General features: G+C 37.8%; 1 protein-coding gene across 6 annotated transcripts in view; it reads right to left on the bottom strand.

Annotated features, from left to right (window-relative positions):
• Nucleotides 1–3,354: 3,354 nt before the first annotated feature.
• KBTBD3 (kelch repeat and BTB domain containing 3) overlaps nt 3,355–19,715 on the bottom strand; it is a 31,969-nt gene continuing 15,608 nt past the window's right edge. For 2 of the 6 annotated variants that reach the window (XM_038536324.1, XM_038536325.1), the window contains exons 2-4: nt 14,927–15,171; nt 9,539–11,090; nt 3,355–3,709 (exon numbers count right to left, since the gene is read on the bottom strand). In XM_038536324.1, the coding sequence (XP_038392252.1) occupies nt 3,635–3,709; nt 9,539–11,090; nt 14,927–15,147 (1,848 nt within the window). In that variant the 5' untranslated portion in view covers nt 15,148–15,171 and the 3' untranslated portion in view covers nt 3,355–3,634. Of the gene's footprint in view, nt 11,091–14,291; nt 14,369–14,926; nt 15,172–19,715 lie in introns of those variants that run through there. The other 4 variants (XM_038536328.1, XM_038536330.1, XM_038536327.1 and 1 more) reach the window with 4 other exon arrangements.

The raw sequence follows: 19,715 nt of genomic DNA, 5'->3' as shown, positions 1-19,715 counted from the left end.
GCCCACCTCCCCTTCCGCAATCCTTTGTTTGTTTCCCAGAGTTAGGAGTCTCTCCTGGTTTGTCTCCTCTCTAGCTTATGCAACTTTTAAAGCACTGTCCATGGTCCAATCTAGAGCCGACCTCTCCACATCGACCCCGGTAGGTTTCCTGACTTGCTTACTGATAAGAAATATTTACAGTGCTTATTGAAAATATAAGTTCCCAAGACCCGAATCTAGAACTTACTAAATCATTATATCCACAAGGGAGGTCTTGGATCCTGTATCTTTACAGAGACACCCTGGATGATTGGTGTTTTGAAGTAAGTTTGAAGGACACTACCGGCACTATATGTTCCTGGTAGGTCTCTCATTATTAAAATGATCGGTTAGAGCGTCAATATGTCACTTATCCATGGAAGAGATTTAGATGCCTTAAAGTACTGAATAATTTTCTTCATAAAAATTCCTAGAAACAAGAGTTCCTATTAGTTTGTGATTGTAAGAGAAACAGGAACTGCATTTAAATAGAATAAATGGAAGAGTACTATGGTAACATTTTATTCCTTCAGGAGTAGATACAAGGTGAATACTATTTGTAAAAGAAACAAAAACATTTACTGATTTGTTAAAAAGGTTCTTTTAAAAAGAGCTATAAATAGTTTGAATTCCAATTAACGTTTCATAACATAAAACGGTGGTTAATCTCTAAAAGGAAAACATTAAGGCTAATTGGATTTTTAAATCTGAAAAGCCCATAGGGGAAGCCTTTTCTTGATTAAAAATTTTAGCTCATTTTACAGCATTCATTTTGGTCAGGGTTAGGGAAGGGTAATTAACTTAGCCTGGAAGATTCACTAACATGAGAGCAAAATCAGGCTACAGAAGCCTTGGACTTGGAGGAAATGCAAAAATATTTATTAGGTGCAGTGCTGTGGAATCTGACACTATAAATACTAGAATGATCTGTTTCATATTAATACCTACATCCTATTTTAAGATGGGCCCCACATAGCCCGGGTGGCTCAGTGGTTTAGCGCCACCTTCAGCCCAGTGCCTGATCCTGGAGACCTGGGATCGAGTCCCACGTCAGGCTCCTGACACGGAGCCTGCTTCTCCCTCTGCCTGTGTCTCTGCCTCTCTCTCTCTCTCTCAGTGTGTGTCTCTCATGAATAAATAAATAAAATCTTAAAAAAAAAGATGGGCCCCACAGATATCTTAAGTTTTTTCATGAATATTATTGAGTTCGCTTTCTTGGGTCTAGTGTTTTTAAGCTTTATGGAAGTCTTTAAAATTGCAAAATTTAACAAGTGCAAACAAATTTCTTCCTGGAAACATGGGTTTTATACAAGTATGTAAAAACACGGCCTGCAGTTTTAATTAACTGAGCCTCATTAAGCAGATTAGCTTGGTGCCACATTGCCTAAAAATCCAGTTATTTTGTAGTTTCAAAAACTTCAAAACACTTTATAAACATTATTTTGACTACAGTCGTAGTGAAAGTAGTATTACTTTTTAGGATTATTACTTTTTCTATAAAATATACATATAAGTCAATAAAAATCTGTGTATTGGCTAAACTACTACAAGTAGTTTTTGACAGAGTATGTAGTGTATTTCATGTTGTACGTGCATGTGAGCCTGTAGCAGAGCAGTAATTCCCGGTGATTGGAAAGGGGAAGAACTGCTAGTTTAAATGTTCTCTGCAATTTATTTTCTCTAAGTATGGAAATTTAATTTTGTCACTAAGGGGACTTTCTCTTTTTTTTTCTCTTATAGGGGGGTGGGGAGGGCAGATTCTGACAGGTTTAGAATTTGAGGAAAGAACTGCAAATGGCAGGAGGGCATCAGACTGGGGTTGTTAACCATTCTGTTTCTTGATGAAAGGGCAAAGCTTCCCTCAAGGGGGCCCTTTGAGTATTAACGTGTTACCAAGAGAGGAGACCTCCTATTTGAGGGCAGCAAACCCAATACCTGGTAGCAGGCTAATTCCCTAGTGATACCTTTATGTGTTTGCTTGTTTCCTCCTTCCTTCCTTCCTTCCTTCCTTCCTTCCTTCCTTCCTTCCTTCCTTCCTTCCTTCCTTCCTTCCTCCTTCCCTCCCTCCCTCCCTCCCTTCTTTTCTTTTTGAGAGAGCAAGCAAGCGAGTTGGGGTGCAGTGTGGTGGAGGGGCAGAGGCAGAGGGAGGAGAGACAGCATCTTAAGCACTCAATGCCTGCTCTGAGCCTGCCCCAAGGTGAGTCTCTATCCTAGGACCCTGAGATCATGACCTGAGCTAAGATCAAGAGTCAGATGTTTAACTGACTGAGCCACCCAGGCGCTCCTACCTTTATGTTTCTTTTTTTTTTTTTTTAATTTTATTTATTTATGATAGGCACACAGTGAGAGAGAGAGGCAGAGACATAGGCAGAGGGAGAAGCAGGCTCCATGCACCAGGAGCCCAACGTGGGATTCGATCCTGGGTCTCCAGGATCGCGCCCTGGGCCAAAGGCAGGCGCTAAACCGCTGCGCCACCCAGGGATCCCGTACCTTTATGTTTCTAATCAGCTTTGTTAAATCTCCTGTCTAGGGGTTAAAGAGAAGAAGGGAATGAATCCAGGTTTGAGGGCAAAGCAAACTGCAGAAGCTGGAGGCAAATGGAGAATTGGCAATAAGACAGTGTCTGAACCAATGATTAACAAGAAAGTGCAGAGAGCCTTGGAAATTCAGAGAAGGCAGCTGGCCTTACACAGTCCTGTGGGATAGGGACAGAGTTGGGTTTTCAAGGGTTGGGTTTCTGAGGAGGAACTGTTTCCACCCAGACCTGGGAGCCACAAGGTCAAGGTCATTAGTAAGCCACAGCTCAGCACACAGGAAAGCCAGAGACATGATGGAAAATGGGCCTGTGCACAAAGAGGAAAAATACAGGAATTGGGACTGAGAGATCTGTGCATAAACAATCTTTCCACAGCACCATTTAGTCTCTTGGGCTTTGGAGCCCTTCACTAGCTTCCCCAGGCATCTGGGCTCATGAGCTGAGGGTGGGTGGGAGACTTGCTCCCCAGAAGGTGGCTGGTGCTCGTGTGCCTTGTGCCCAGGGCGGCAGGAGTGGCCATGTGCTCAGCCCTGTCCATCTAGCTGGCTTCTGCTGCTGTCCTCTGTGACTCACAGACTTCTAGTCTGCTTTCTAAAGTCTAGCTGGCATTCTGTTCTCTCAGAAGGGGATGTCCACCTTGAAGCACATCACATGCAGGACCCATTCTCACAACTACAGAGGCCCCTGGGACACCCACCTCGCACGTTTCTACCACCACCTCTGTAAACCCGAGACTTGTTAGAGCACTCAGGGCCTTTGGGGAAGGGGGGCAGCAAGAAAATGAGAACCTTGGCATCCACTCATATCTACCACGTTTATTTCCAGTAAGAATAAATACACACAGAATGTGTTCTTTTCTGAGATACATTTTAATAAATTATCATTTTATAGGATTGAAATGTTTCACTACATGTTAATATGGTTCACATGGACCTGCAAAAATTCTGATTTTATTTCTTACAGCATTTGGCAAAAGCCCACATTCCATTAGCAGGGAAATGAAGAAAATTATTTGTGTATGCATAGTCCAGTAGCTTGGGGGCATTATCTCCCCAAGTGTGGAAAATATTGCTGAGACTATTATGCTTTAATGGAGAATGAAAGTGGGTCGCATGCCCAACAAGGAAATTTGCAGTCAGAGTCATATATGATTACCTTTGAAAGGAAACATAGAGTTAGATATTATAATTAAAATTAATTGAGAACAAATACTCCCTAAGCACTAAAAAATTAGGTGTATAAATGACTTTCAATCTATAATTTTACTTTCAAGAACCAATTGTACATACATTATGCAACTATTCATGTTTTCCAGAGATGGGCAGTACACTGTGTAATGCAATCTCAGTCTCAACAATTGCTTCATTATTAACTTTCCCATATATTAATAAAAACTGCAGTTGTGTAAATTATGTAAATTTCTTCAGACTCTGAACATGACAAAAATATCAATTACCAAAAAACCATACATTAATAAATAACTAAGTACAATGTGATAACATTCTAAAATGTAAAATCCTGAATTAGATCAAAACAATTTCCTTTGTACATGAACATAGGTTGCAAAATGTACAGTTATAATGGATCTATTCAGTAACAACATAATTGTAACCAACCTATTTTGTTTCACATAGTGGCTCAACAGAATATCAGTTTACTGGATGTCTTACTGTGTGCAGGCACTATGCTAATTGCTAGGTCCAGAAATGATGAATATATTGTCCTTATTCCTAAGAGCTTCCAATTTAATGAGGAAGACAGACATGTAAAGAAATATTTACACTACATGTGATACTCAGAGAACTAGGAGTTATTTCAGCAAGCTTGTTACCCTTGGAACCAATAGCATAATTTGTTGAGATAGTTAGCTATGTGTAGGGAATGTTGTCAAAGTTAATGGGATGAATAAAGCTTCCTGGCTCACAGCATTATTTAACAATGGCATTATTTCGTGGAAATAGCATGCTCTATCCCATCAGACTAACAGCATAGGTGAAGCTCCAAACTTAGATGTTACTACCACTTACAATAGCTAGTTTTTATTGATTTGGGAGCAAATTGTCCTCCCATTAACCACCAAGGATGTGACTGCTCTGGTTTCTTTTATATACTTTTGAAGGTCTTTATTTGGAGTGCTTTTAAGAGTCTGAAAATCCTATCTAATGACAAATGATTGACTTAAGACTTAAAAATTTAGCTTTAGAATTCCCCTCCCAGAAAATGTGTGTTTGTAGTTATGCTGATGGGGGGTGGGGGACAGGTAAAGGAGAGAGATCCAGCAAGGCTATAGCTCAGCTTGGATTTATGAGAACTAGAGAGGTGGTTCAGGGAATAAAATGCCTGAATTATCAAGAGCTGGTCATATTCAACTTAAGAGGTGAGAGAATTAGGATAGATTTTGAGGCACCCGTACGAGGAAAGGCATGTAACCCCAGCCGTTGTGGCAGGTTTTAAAGTGCTAAGCATTTGAACAAGAAGGAATAAGACAACTTGATTTTAGAGAAAGGGGAGACATGCTACTGTTTGAAATACCTGTAGAGACAGCTCCTGAGGACCAGGGGCTGGAAGTTTTGCCAGGAGGCAGCAGTGCTTTCAGTGTGAGCAGTAATAGAACTTTTCAAAAATGAAGGCATTGAACTCTTTCTTCCTGAAAGAACTGAATTAGAAATTGAATTAAAAAAAATCAACTGTCAGAGTGAATCATCTTGTCAGAGTATTGTGGAGTTAGAGGGGCTTTTTCCAGCATGTCAGAAGCTGTATTGGATTCCAAGGATATTTTTAAGTTTGAATATGAGTCTAAGATTTAGAAGAGTTATCTTTTGATAAGTGTGTAATAGTATCATCCTGTGATTATATTCCCTGTCTAGATGAAATTTGATTAAGCATCATAGTGCCGTCAAACAATTTATAAACATATCTAGGTTTTTAAGATATAAAGATATTATTTTAAATCATATAATCTTTAACTAGAATCACTACATTTAACTATGTAGTAACATTTGCAGCAAAATAGGAACTAATTCAGGAGAAAATTTTAGGTGCTGGTCTTTCAGTTTCTATTCTCTATGAAACAAATGTGCACCTGCGGTAGAGGGGAGGAAGAATGACTACTTGCAGTGCACTAGAAATGTCAGCACCATTTACAGATTTTTCCTGAGTGATGAAAAAAACAAACAGAAAAACAAATGAAGAACAGATTACAAATTCCCTTTGATAAGACTGCTCCTAAACTGGTATAGTTTGTAAGACTCAAGTCCTATTGAAACCTTGAGTATGCAGAGCCAATGAAATCAAGTTACTTAGAAGCCAAAATGCTAAATTAATCAGACGAGGAAGTCATCAGTTGTAGGTCAGAAAACTAGTCAGATTGAAATGTGTAAAGCGAATGTAGAAATCTTTGGTTGTATACTGCTGTGTAGGAACTGACCATCTGCCACATGGCACATTTGAAGACTTGTCTTATTCTAAATATGGCTTTGGAAAGTGGAGTAAAGTGATTTATGTTGAGTGGAAATCTGCCTCCCTAGAAATTCAAGCCTTTGTGTTGAGTTGCCCTCTGGGGCTGCCCAGAAGACATTTTTGAGTCATTTTCAATTCTAAATATAAAAGAATTCTCAAACACTGGATCCAATGAAACAGAGAATGAAGATCTAAAAGTAACACTACATTTTCAACAGTCCATCTAATCATTACATTGTATTTACTGCTTCCAAATCTCAGACTGTATATACATGCTTCTCTCTCTGAGTCTGATTTTCTCAACTGTGCCCCTTGAGCTCAGTACACTATACATGTTCGGTTGCTCTTGGTGTCTGGAGAAAAACAGAATCGTGTTGCAGGATGTGGTCACTCTCAAATTACATTTTAACTTTCAAGGGTAGCATGATGGACTACTGCTCTGATAAAGACTTCTTTTCCACCCAGAACCCAAGTTGAGTTTAACGGGAAAGCAGTTAATTTTCATTATGCAAATATTCTTCATACTGCTCAGTCTCACTGGCAGTAGATGAATAAAAGGTGCTCCACATTTTAAATCAAGTTTGCAGATCACTCCAGGAGTATTCATTAACTTTGAATTGATCTCATATAAATGTTGAATTTGTTTTCATATATAATAATGCCATATACCTACTTTCAATTTTAGAATATGTTACAATATTAGAATTTTTTGCATGCATAATCCAAATGTAATGGAGCAAGACAAATGATAAAGGATTTAGAAATGTTGAACAGAATTTTCCCACAAGAATGAAAGGAATCTGGGTAATGAGCACAATTATTTTGCCTCTTAGAATGCAACACTGGCTGAAGGATGATAATGAATGAGAGTAGACTATAAAGAAGAAGAAAAAAAGACTCAGGGAACAGGCCATAGGTAAAGGGATGTGTTATTTTCTCTTACCTAACTTTACAGACAGGATTACAACTCTTTCTGGATACTGAGAATAAACTTGAGAGATCAGAGACTTGCCTATCAGAGATCCATAATGACGGTGAGGCCAGAATGATAGACATGGTTCTTGGACATGGAGCCAGGGATCGGCAAGTTCATAAAGATGTAACTGGTTCAGTCTCTGAGCATGCGTGCATGTGGCTGGGTTCCTCAAGGATTTGGAACAGAGAGAACCATTTTTCAATATGTCAGACAGATAATGGAAGTGCTACCTTTACAAGAAGATGCAAAATTAGATAGAATTAGATCAGTTATTAATTGAGCCAAGCCCAGCACAGACCGCTGGGGAGCCAAGAATAAAGAGCAGTAGAAGAGGAAGAGTTTGGGTTTTTATGACTTTTCTTGCCGATACAACTGACAAAGAGCACTCAGTTGCCAATGTAAAGGAATGGCAGTAAGAGAAAAAAATGATTAACAAGTAAACTGCAGCAATTGTAGAAAAGAGGCAGAAAGCCTTGTGTGTTAGAAAATATATTAAATCAAATGCAGAGGGAGCTACCTAGGCCTTGTTCTAGAAATATTACCATGAATCAATGGCCAATGAGAAGACTGGTGGACATCAAATAGAATAATGAAACAAGATCAGGAAGGGATTCTGTTTCAGCTTAGTTTCTCCTTTCTGGAAGAGATTAACAATTCCTAGAGTCAGTAATTAAAACAATACTTATTTTAAACATACTTTAATTATTTATATATGCTTAAATTGACAGTTCAGTAAATGCACAGATAGGTCACCCACTGTGTTATGGTCTTTCTTAAATATTTGTTTCCAAAGCCACAAATATATACACAAAGCCTTCATTAAATTTTCTTTTTTTCTTGCACACACACACACACACACACACCACAAATATATACACAAAGCCTTCATTAAATTTTCTTTTTTTCTTGCACACACACACACACACACACACACAGGAAAGGGCAGAGCCAATTTAGGAAGGCAGGCCACCGGTTCTATAGAATACTTTTTATGCAACTGTCATCTGATTAGGGATAGTCCCTGATTTTGGAATTGCATGATAATGCAGTCTAATATCCTGTTCTATTTTGAAAAAAATATATATATATATTTGAAGCATACAGTTGCATAAATCTATCTGGTATAGTAAAAGGACCTTTATTTAGGTATATTTTCACTTTTAAACCTAATATAGTTATATCTTTTAAACTTAGGGGAAAAAAACCCATATTCTCTTGCAACACAGAATCATCCTAGCTGAGAACAAGGATGATTAATATCTTTCTTTGTTTGGGTTAAAGAGGATTAAGCATCTAAACAGATATAGCAGGTTGTGAATATGATCATCAAAAGCCCAGTCATTTAAAAAAAATTTAGAAAATAATTCACTATGACTAATTTACATAAGTAGTAAACACAGTGCTTTACAGATGGTATATATCATCAAAGAAAATTAGATACAGTACTAATTTAAATGCTGAAATTTCTTATTGCAACTCAAATTTGGACATTTAAAAATTAAAGAAATGCAACATAATGATACCCTTTTCTAGAAGTCAGAAATCCTACGTCCTCAATAATGTTGGAAGCTGGCAAGGATACAGATAAAGTATTTTAGGACTACCATCTCCAAATCCAAGAACTTCACTCAGTGGGTTACGTATTAAGAAATACTCAAATCAAATGTAACTCAGAACTAATAATTAAATCATGAATGTTAATTTACTGAGCTTGAGCTAAAAAATAAGAAAGATACGATACTGCTAGAAATTTGAAACCAACTAGTACTGAGAACTAATAGAATTAGCAATTTTAAAAGCATTTCAGTAATTGCTGATGGCATTATGGCATTATAAAATGGTACATTATGCCCTTAATGAAGAGTTGAATCATAAAAAAAAGTCAAGCCCCGTGCCTCGTGTTTAGTGTATAGTTTAGAAGGCTGGGGAAATACCCTGCATTTTAGAAAAGTTTACTTGACCAAAAAAAAAAAAAAAATGGTGAAAAGAAGCTAAGCCACAATCAGTAAGGATAGGAATTCAGCAACACTCACACTTGTAGTAACGGAACAAGCTTCTTACCTTTTTCTAATTTAATTTTCACTTCATCTAATATAGTGTGCAAATAATTCATTTTCACTACCTAAAGAGATTTTTCCCATCTAAACAGTACAAATCTGTGAACATTGATTTGTTCTTACTAGTCTTTCATGGATAAAGTATTCCAAAAATCAAGACATCAAAGCCTATGAGTTTTATTTACATATGAAAATACTAAGTATTCTGGATTCTCCAAGATTAAATTATACTCGATATAATTTTTGGTAAATGTATTTTGTATTTTAAGTTCCTGCCAATGCTAAGTCATATATGCTGTACATTCATAGTGATTCTCTAACAGAAGGTACATTTTATTTTACTAAGAGGCAAAGACCTTGTTACCACCTATTAAGGTTAACAGATTTATAGTAGGCTTCTACAACTGGAATAGTTTTAGAATGTCTAAGCACATACTCCTCTCAGAAATGATTAGAAAACCATGGGTCTCTGTATTTATTAAACTGAATCACCTGGCAGTAAAATTCAGTTAAGGCTCTTGGCATTGGTGAGACTTCTTCCCACTCAGATCTGCTGCTGTGGTAGACTTGCACTTCATCTGTGATTTCGTCTGGTGCGTAGTCACCACCCAAGATATAAATTTTGTCTTCAATTCCAACTGCGCCTGCATTAAAGCCTGCACATTCAAAGGAGCCCTCACCCTTCCAGACACAAGTATCTGGACAAAAACTATACACCTTATAGGTGGAAAGGTCACATATATACAGCGTGCAGTTTACTGGGACAGCTTTAATTAACGTTGCATGAAAAAACTGCCCGAACTCTGCTACTAGTTCAGACCACTGATCAGTGGTCGCGTTGTATTTAAAAAAGCAATCTAGTGATGGGTTAAAGGCATCTGTAATCTCTACCTCTGATCCAAGAACATAAATTACATTCTGGCATGCACTTGCTTCGGGATAGTATATACCCCTGGGTAATGGGCTAACGGATATCCATTCTTTGGAAAGAGGGTTGTAAGATTCAACATCTAAGAGACTTCTAATGTCCTGTGCGCCTCTGGTCTTTCCACCTATGACAAATAACCTATTGAGAGCCAAAACTGATGTATGCATGGTTCTTGGTGTCTTCATAGGTGATACCAGGAAGAAATCATTTTTAACTGGACAGTAGCACCAGGTTTGATCGGTTGCATCATGATAGGATTCTGCAATATGCAGCCGAACTGTTCTACAGCACGGCCCTTTGCAACCACCTGTCAGGAATATTTTCTCTCCGTAACTAGACAGACTAGACCCTGGCAAATCAATCAGGTGTGACTGTGGCAGTACTTTCCACGAATCACTGTTGATATTATAGCAAAATGTATATTGGTCTCCTCCATTTTCCTCAGTTTTGTGAACGAATATGTATTTTTCAGTTGTGGATGGTCGAGCGTCCGGGAAAAGCCCACCAGAACCTTGCACACACTTAACAGCATCCACGATCACATCAAAACAGTTTGTGCTTTTGAGTAAACACTCCTCATTGAGCAGACAGTCCCGAAGGGTCTCCTCAGATAACTGATGTAATCGGACCTTTTTAATCAAATAAGGCAGATGCTTTTGCCTTGATTCTAAGTTATGTTTGGTCCAACTAAGGACAACTTTCAGTACAGTTTCCTCTTCTGGGACATTTAGCTCATCTGATTCCAGGCATTTCTGCAGGACTCCAAAGTTCATCTCTAAGAAATCACTGGATTTAAATAGTAAGGAAAAGTGGTTCTGTACAAAGTACAGTGCATGATCGAATAAGCGGGGGGAGCCATAGCTGTCTGATATAGATAGTAACTGTAAACAGTTGACAAGGTTAATACTTTTTATTAAGAAGTCACTGCAAGCTTTGGCTAGGAAGGAAACTTGAAGAAATGAGGACAACTGGAAGAACATTTCCACATTATCATCCGTTATCTGTGTTTTCCCAGTATAGGCGTAGTCAAGGAACGCCTTCACGGCTTTGGAGGACAGGTTAGTGATGGTGACGCTCCCACCGTCTCTCTCTCTCATGTTTACCTCAAACATAGCCCTGCAACAATAAAGAGCACACAAGTGGGAATATGCCATCCGTGCTAGTATTCAACATTACCTGACAGATGCTTCCTTGACCGTCCACTTGAATTAAAATATGTATTTCACACATCAAGTTTATATTTCTGAAACATATTTTTAAAGCACCTTCATAGGTTGTTTTAATATCTAGAGTAGTTGTATGCCATGTTGTTTACCGTAAAGACATATATAGATACTACAGAACTCCCATATTGCAGAATACGTATGCTACAGCTGGGGTAGCGCACCTCATCCAAAGAAGGCTATGAAAAGATTCACATTTTGTAAACAAATTTCATGCTCTTAAATATTACTCATAAAATTAGGGTGAGATCTCTCTAATGGCTGAATTTCTTGTTTTATGAATTAATTAGTATCAACTCTGCAGATGATAACTAGAAGTACTTAAAATACGCTTCTGGGTTTAGGATTTAAAAGTATCTTTCAAAGTGATGCTCAGTGTGGCGGCAGTGAGACACGTGGGAGGTGGAATACCATGAGGTATCAGATATCTCCAAGGAACCTGTGTGGGAAATCCCAACAAACTAGATAAATTTAAATACATGTGTAAAGACATTTCATACAGCACTTTAGGAAAAAAGGGAATGTGATTTCACAAGGCTAAGCGCCAAGCCATAAGGCTAAAAATGATTGGAAATTAGACCGGCATGAGAGCTCTTCTGAGCTGTAATTCATCTCCACCTGGCAAAGCGGTAGAATCTGAGGAAGTGGGGACTTTGGGGGCTCAGTTTAAGTGAAAATATAAGGTATTTGGAAATGTCTGGCCAGGAGACTATGATGTATTTTGCTATTGGTTTTGGTAGACCTGATCTTGCCACCCATCCTTATCTTAACTTCATATGCAAAATATTCATTGTTACACAGACTCACCATGGCGGCTATCAGTGGTGTAGCGGGTGGAGGTGGAGATTAGAGAGAAAGAGCTACAAGGAAGGATGGACTGCCAGTACTTGATCATCTGGTACGACTGAGGACCATGGGTCTGGGTTCTGGTTTCATACTGGTTTGCACCTATACCACGTCGCCCAGGACACCTTTGTGAGCAGTGCCCCTGGGTCCTCAAGAATCTATGAGGAACCAGTGTAGCTCTTGGAGTGTGTTCTACAAGGTAACCTAAGCGATTCCAAAAACACTAGCATCCAACTGAGAAGAATGAGTGGCCTTCCAAATAAGAACAGCCTCCAGGACAAGGAAGGATGACAGAGCGCCTTCCCACTAGGCTCTTCTTCTGAATACACAAATGAATCATTACACAAATTCCATATGTGTTATACATTACGCACGGTCTTTCAATAATGTCAACTTAGCAGTATGAAACTGTGATAATAATTATGGTGGATTATGAAGACATGGTCATCAGTTTAGTGTACTTAAGAGCCTGGCCTCCAGCATCTGGCTGCCTTGGTGGGTATCTGGCTTCTGTTGCTTATTAGCTGTGTGACCTTGGGGGGGAGGGTGGACTTCACTGTGCTTCAAATTCTTCATCTGAAAAGGGGAATACTTTAGTATCTATTTCACTGAGCTTTCAGAGGAATACATGAGTTGATCAGTGCTATTAGCTATTATCATTATTTTAAGAAAATGTTTTCTATCCGATCCTATGTATTTTTAATTTATCACCAGCTTCCACATTTTCCTTGAGAGGATACAAGTAAGATCATATTTCTATACTACATCCTGTTCATCTTTAAAGTATCCAGTTAACATTGATCTCAAATTTACATTATCATGAAGTGATTGTACAATATGTGTTTCCTTTTCTGTCTTCTGTCCATGACTTTATATCTCATTTATAACTTTCATTTTCCAAAATCATTTTAAAGTACCCTTATCCTCCCAGGACTCCAGTGAATTTGATAACACAAATACTATGAATTAGGGGCTTTATCACATAAGAGTGTAAATTATAGAATTTCTGTCTTTATTTGTACATATTTTATATGAACTGTGTATTCCTTTAGTAAAATACTATATGTAATAATGGATGTAGATCATTATAAAATTGCCATTTGTATTACTTCAAAGCAGGAGAAAATTGTAAAACTGTATTGTCCGTTTTAACAGTAATCTTTAAAAATTTAAAGCGGATCCATAAAAGTTAGGAGTCAGCTGAACAAAATATTGTGGAAATTATGTACAGACCCATTTAATTAATAAATAACTTCTACATGAAGAGTAGAGGGCTGCCAATCCAAATGCTTACATGAACTTATTTTTTAACATAAAAACATAATACAGAAATCAACTTAGGTGTTTGCACCAGATTATGTCCATTTTTTTTGCCAGGTTTGGAAATAACAATAATAATAGCATTTAGTGTCAGTTGAATATAGTGGGCATGGTCCTGATCAGTATATATACACTATTTCATTTAACTCTTATTTATAATGACTCTGTGAGTTAGGTTCTAATTTATCATCTTAATTTTTACAAATAAGGAACCTGAAGGCCTAAAGAAATTAAGTCACTTGCTTAAGAGGCAACAGGCCAAGTCCTTAACCATTACAGGACCCAGCCCACGTGGCATGAAGAGTGGCAGGAGGGTGGGGGAGCAGAAGGGAGCTGCTGGGAAAAAATTGGTGGAACTATGGTATGGCCGAGCACAGGACGGTGGGGCGTTACCCAAGAGAGGACATGAAGAAAACAAAGAAAGAACTAGCATCTGTGTTGGCAAAGGTGTAGCTTCTGCATCCCCAGTGAGGTGGGATATGGCACTGAGCCACGGCTCCCCACTCAAGCAGGATGCCCCACAGGAACAGGATTTCAATTGATAGTGGATATCAATTTGCTTTTGCTGGTTCTCTTCAGAGCAACAGGGGTCTAACCAGATGCAAGGAGCAATACAGGAGTTTAATTAAGGATTAAAATCAGTATAAGTTAACTTGCATATAGTGTATTTATATCTTAAATCTTACTTTGTTTTTATAAATTTTATTTACTAGATATTTAAATCCTGTTTACCTTAAATAAAAAATTGTTTCTAAAACTGAACATAATGTAAATACTGCAATTAGGATCACAATTTTTGCAGTGTGACTAGGAGGGATGAAGGCCAGGATGTCACCAAGAGGTTTGTGTGTCTGACCAAGAGACCTCACAGGACGGTATGAGCTTGATCCAGTTACCTCAATACTAAGGTCATGTGGGGAACACTTACCCTTGCAGAATTAGAAGCCCACTGTCACCACAGTGGGTTCTTACAGTGTCATGACTAGGACACTCCTAAAGGATGATCTACAAAAGGAACCAAGTTATATTCAGAAGGTTGCCTAGAATCAGAACAAGTTGGGTGTTCTCCAGAAATGCTTCTGGAGGTACTTTTCCCCTATAAGAATGTCTTTGTCAAAGAGAGGTGAAACCTTGAAATCCTCTGTAGTGAGTCCTTCTCCCTTGTATAACCTACAGATACATGACTGAACTTGGTTTTCTCAGACTCATTTTCTTTGAACTATACTTTCAACTATACTTCCATTTTTTATCCATCTGTCTTCTCCTCTTTTTCTGAATACAGTGCAAGAAGTCCCCCAAACAAACTGACTCTAGATCGAAACAATTTTTTTCCAGAATGTTTCAAGGGACCAGTGTTCCATACAACCTTAGGAATGCTGACCTGGGAATATCTGAACTATTAAAAAAGGTAGTCTTAAATTTTCATATTCAAAAATCACTAGTAAATCTAATTAGCTTTTACAAATTAAAAATTACTGTTGCATGCTCCTGTAGGGAAGAAATTCAGTAGTTATGAAAAATAATAATGCAAAATCTGAGGCAGAGACAAACATGGTAAAGTACCTGAAAAAGTCACTGCACGCTGCTAAGACACAGCGATGACATGGGATTATTTCATCTTTCATGATGATTTCGAAATCATAAAAGACATTTTGTTCTCTAAAATTCTGCAGTACGCTTAAGATTTTCTGTCCATGATCTTCAGACACAAGGAAGTTGTTTTTCTTCTCAGATGGAAGTCCATTACATGAGTTTCGTTGATTGAAATGATATGAATTATCCATAGCCAATTCCCTTTGTTCTTAGAACTGGAATGGAAAAGAAAAATCACTGCTGTGGTTAGTCCTGATGAAATTTCAGATCCCAAGTTTGCTTAGTGTAAAAACAGTCATAACATAGTAAACCTTGTTCTAAACGTTTGTTTTCATGACATTTAATAATAAATTTCTTTTGAATTTTTATAAATACTGAGTTTACTAAAATAAAAAGTATATCCTTCAAGTATAACTTGAAGGAAAAAGTTCAAGGCTACAAAATTGTGTCAAATAGCACAATTTATAAGTTGTATGTATAGCTCACATAGGATCTTACTACATGACTCATCTGTTACATTTAAGAGGTATTATTTGCACAGCAGTTATCACATGGTTGTATACCCGACACATCCTGTCCCCTCCCATCCATTTACTTCCAGCAGCAAAGCAGATGTCAAAATACTAATCTTGAAGCCTAGATATATGCCTTCTGAGGTTCAACTTTTTAGAGATAAATGACCAAAAAAGACCAGAATGTTGGACTGTATTTAGTTATAGCCTTTAGTAAGGAAGAAAAGTGAAATATTGGTTCCAGTTGGCTTACCTGAATGCCTTTTGTTTCTTTTTCTTGTCTGACTGCTGTGGCTAGGACTTCCTATACTATGTGGAATCAAACAGTGAGAGTGGACATCCTTGTCTTGTTCCTGACCTTAGAGAAAAAGTTCTCCATTTTCCCCCATTTAGGATGATATTAGCTCCATGTTTTTCATATATGGCCTTTATTATGTGAAAATATGTTCCTCTAAACCTATTTTGTTGACAGTTTTTATTTTTACCATGACTGGGTGTTGAACTTTGTCAAGTGCTTTTTCTACTGTTGATCATCTATTGAGATGATGGTTCTTATCCTTTCTCTTATTGATGTGATATATCATGTTGATTGATTTGCAAATACTGAACCACCCTGGCAACTCAGGAATAAATCTCCCTTGATCGTGGTGAATGATTTTTCTAGTGTATTTCTGAATTTGGCTTGATAGTATTTTACTGATAAATTCTGCACCTATGTTCATCAGGAATATTGGCCTGTAGTTCTCTTTTAGTGGACTTTTTATCTGGTTTTGGTATCAGGGTAATGTTGGCCTGAAAGAATGAACTTGGAAGTTTTCCTTCCTTTTCTATTTTTTGGAAGAGTTTGAGGCATTAACTCTTCTTTAAATGTTTGGGAGAATTCATCTGTGAAGCCTTCTGGTCCTGGACTTTTGTTTATTGGGAGTTTCTTGATTATTGGCTCAATTTCTTTACTAGTTATTGGTCTGTTCAAGTTTCCCATTTCTTCCTGTTTCAGTTTTGGTAGTTTATATGTTTCTAGAAATTTATCCATTTCTTCTAGGTTGTCCAATTTGTTTGCATAGATGTCATTAAAATTCACTTATGATTGTTTATATTTCTGTGGTGTTTGTTATTATTTCTCCCCTCTCATTTGTGATTTTATTTGAGGCCTGTCTCCCTCTTTCTCTCTCTCTCTTTTTAACCAAGTTGGCCTATTTGAAAGCAGGACACAAAACAGTGTAACTTTATTTTAAAAGGACTTTTATATTTTTAAAATATTTTATTTATTTACTAGAGAAAGAGAAAGAGAGAGAGAGAGAGAGAACAGCAGGGGGAGCAGGAGGGAAAAGCAGGCTTCCTGCTGAGCAGTAAGCCCAACATGGGGCTCGATCCCAGGACCCTGGGATCATGACAGGGCAGACACTTAACTGACTGAGCCACCGAGGCCCCTTTAGAAAGGTCTCTTAAATATGAGATCAGAAATCCAAGATAGTTGAAGGCCAGATCATTGTGACTTTCCCAAATTCAGTTTTATGCATACAACTTTACCTCACCAAAAAGCAAGGAAGTGGGAAACAAAAAGGAAAAGACTGAGAACTAAGGGAGCCAGAGAAATAAGGAAACTTAATTCCCTTAGTATGTTCTTATTTTGGTTATCTATTGCTTTACAAATTACCCAAAAACTTAGTGGCTTATGACAACAATTTTTATCTCTAATGGTTCTATGGGTTTAGCTGGAGCTTCTTGCTTGGGGGGCTTTCATATACTTAGAGTCAGATGGCAGCTCTGGCTGGAGTTGTCTGAAGGCCTGACTAGGCTACAGGTCCAATATGATTCCTTTTTTTCACATTTCTGATGCTTCAAATGGGATGGCTAAAACAGATGGGTCTCTGTCTGTGTGTGTGTGTGTCTCAATGCAGTCTCTTTCCATGTGGCTAGCTTATACTTCCTCACAGCATGGCAGTCTCAGGGTAGCTGTACTTCTTATATGATAGCTTGGTTCTCCCAGAGGGAGTGTTTCAAGTTCCAAGTGGAAGCTATATACTGGAGAAGTAGTCTGAATGGTTTACAGCATCAGTTAAAGTTCTAGTCTAGGACTGAAACCATCTGCTGTATTGTCCAATACAGTAATCATGAGCTATGTATTGCTATTCAAATTTATCTTATCTAAGATTAAATTAAACTAAAAATTAAGTTCTTTGGTTGCTCTAGCTATATTTTAAGTAATCAGAAGCCATGTGTAGTGCGATGGTTACTTTTATGTGTTAACATGACTGGGCCATGGAAGGCCCAGATACATGGCTAATCATTGTTTCTGGGGGTGTCTGTGAGAGTGTTTGTGGCTGAGATTAACATTTGAAGTAACAGACTAAATAAAGCAGACTGCCTTCTCTAATGTGAATGGGACTCATCAAATCCTTTGAAAGCTGGAACAGAACACAAGGCCAAGTAAGAAAGAATTCTTTCCCTCTGCCAGATTGTCTTCAGCAGAGAAGCTGAAATTTTCTATTTTCTTAACTTGGTTTGAGTACTTTTCTATATGTAGATTTTATTTAGTCATAATTATTACAAGTGCTATCAAAGAGAAAGGGTGCTGGAAGTTTTACAAAGGGGATAAGGGAACTCAATCCACAAGATACCTGAGGCCACTGAAATGGATAAAGATCAATCAAGGGAAATAAATAAAATTAGTAAAGAGGAGGGCCAAAGACGGAATACCGAGGGTAACTAACCTTAAGGGATAGACCATTTAGTTGAACAATTATTTGTGTATGACCTGCTTCCTACAAGGTGATAGTCTAGATGAACTGAAAATATAGTGGAAAGTATGATTTGCAGAAGACACAGGTAAAGTTCTATGGCTAAGGAAGAACTCGCAAAGAACAGGGATAGAAATGGAGGAAAAGTAGGAGAGGCAGTAGAGAGCAAAGAGAATTTCATGTAGGAAGTAGTTACACATCATCTAAAGCTGAGGAAAAGTTAGGGAAGGTGAGGACTGAAAAGATATCACTGATGATTTGGGGGTGGGATGAAGAGAGGCCACATTACATGATGGACACAATCTGTATACATTATTTTTTAAAGAAATTGGGGACTAGAGGAGTAGATGTATTCTAGGAAATTCCATTTTCTTTTGTTTGAGATGGAAAAATCTGGGCATGTTAATACAATGAGGAGAAAGTGACACGATGGAGGTGAATTTTGATAGATGATTACAACAGTAAATTTAACATCTATGTCTGTGTTACAAAGCAAATCTTTCTGGGCCTTTAAACCAATAAATCAGAGAACAACACTGTATGGTAAAAACCTCCATTTCTGTTAACAGGTAAACATTGATAGGGGAATAAATGGAGAGAGACTCTTTAACTTTTATATTTCCACCCCACATGATGTCAGTGGAGACCATACGGGAGCAGTAACTATGATCTCCTCTCTTCCCAGCCAGTGTTATCAGAAGATGTGGTGGGGGGCTGAACTCCCAACTCTATCCAGCAGTAAAAGGAACCACCCTGTCTCAGGTGTCCACAGAGATGAGGTGGAAAATCTGGACTTCCATCCCAACCCAACAGTAATGAGGTGACGGTCTGAACCCAACAGAGCACTGTCAAAAAAAAGACCCACTAAAACACAAGATTTAAATAAGATGTAGTCTTATAATACCCAATATATCCCAACCAGGTACATATCAAGCTGAAAGAGAAAAGACAATAGACCCCAACGCAGATGACATAGATGTCAGAATTATCTACCAAGAATTTTAAAGCAGCCTTCACAGGGATGCCACAATGAGCAATTACAAAGTCTGTGTGATATCAATTATTTTTAGTCATTTAAGGTTTGTTTTGTGCATCAGGATATGGTTACTCTTGGTAGATGTCCCATGGCATTTGAAAGTAATGTGTGTTGTTTTGTTAGGTGGAGTTTTCTATAAATATTGATTAGATTCTGTTGATTGATGATATTGAGTTCGGTGTCATTTCTTGCTATCCTCTTGTTCTATTAATTTAAGACAGAGAAGTTTGAAGTCTCCAGCTGTAACAGTACATTTATCTACTTTTCTTATCAGTTCTATCAGTTTTTGCTTCACATATTTTGCAGCTCTCTGTTTTGTACCTAGACAATTAGGTTTGCTATGACTTCTTGGTGGGTTAACATGTAATATTCCTCTCTGTCCGTTATAATTTTCCTTCACTTTGTCTAGTATTAATATAACCTTGCTTATTTCCTTTTAATTAATACTTATATAGTATACATATTTTCAC

The sequence above is a fragment of the Canis lupus genome, chromosome 5 (assembly GCF_011100685.1).
Source record: "Canis lupus familiaris isolate Mischka breed German Shepherd chromosome 5, alternate assembly UU_Cfam_GSD_1.0, whole genome shotgun sequence".
Lineage (NCBI taxonomy): Eukaryota > Metazoa > Chordata > Mammalia > Carnivora > Canidae > Canis > Canis lupus.
This window is presented reverse-complemented; position numbering and strand designations above follow the sequence as displayed.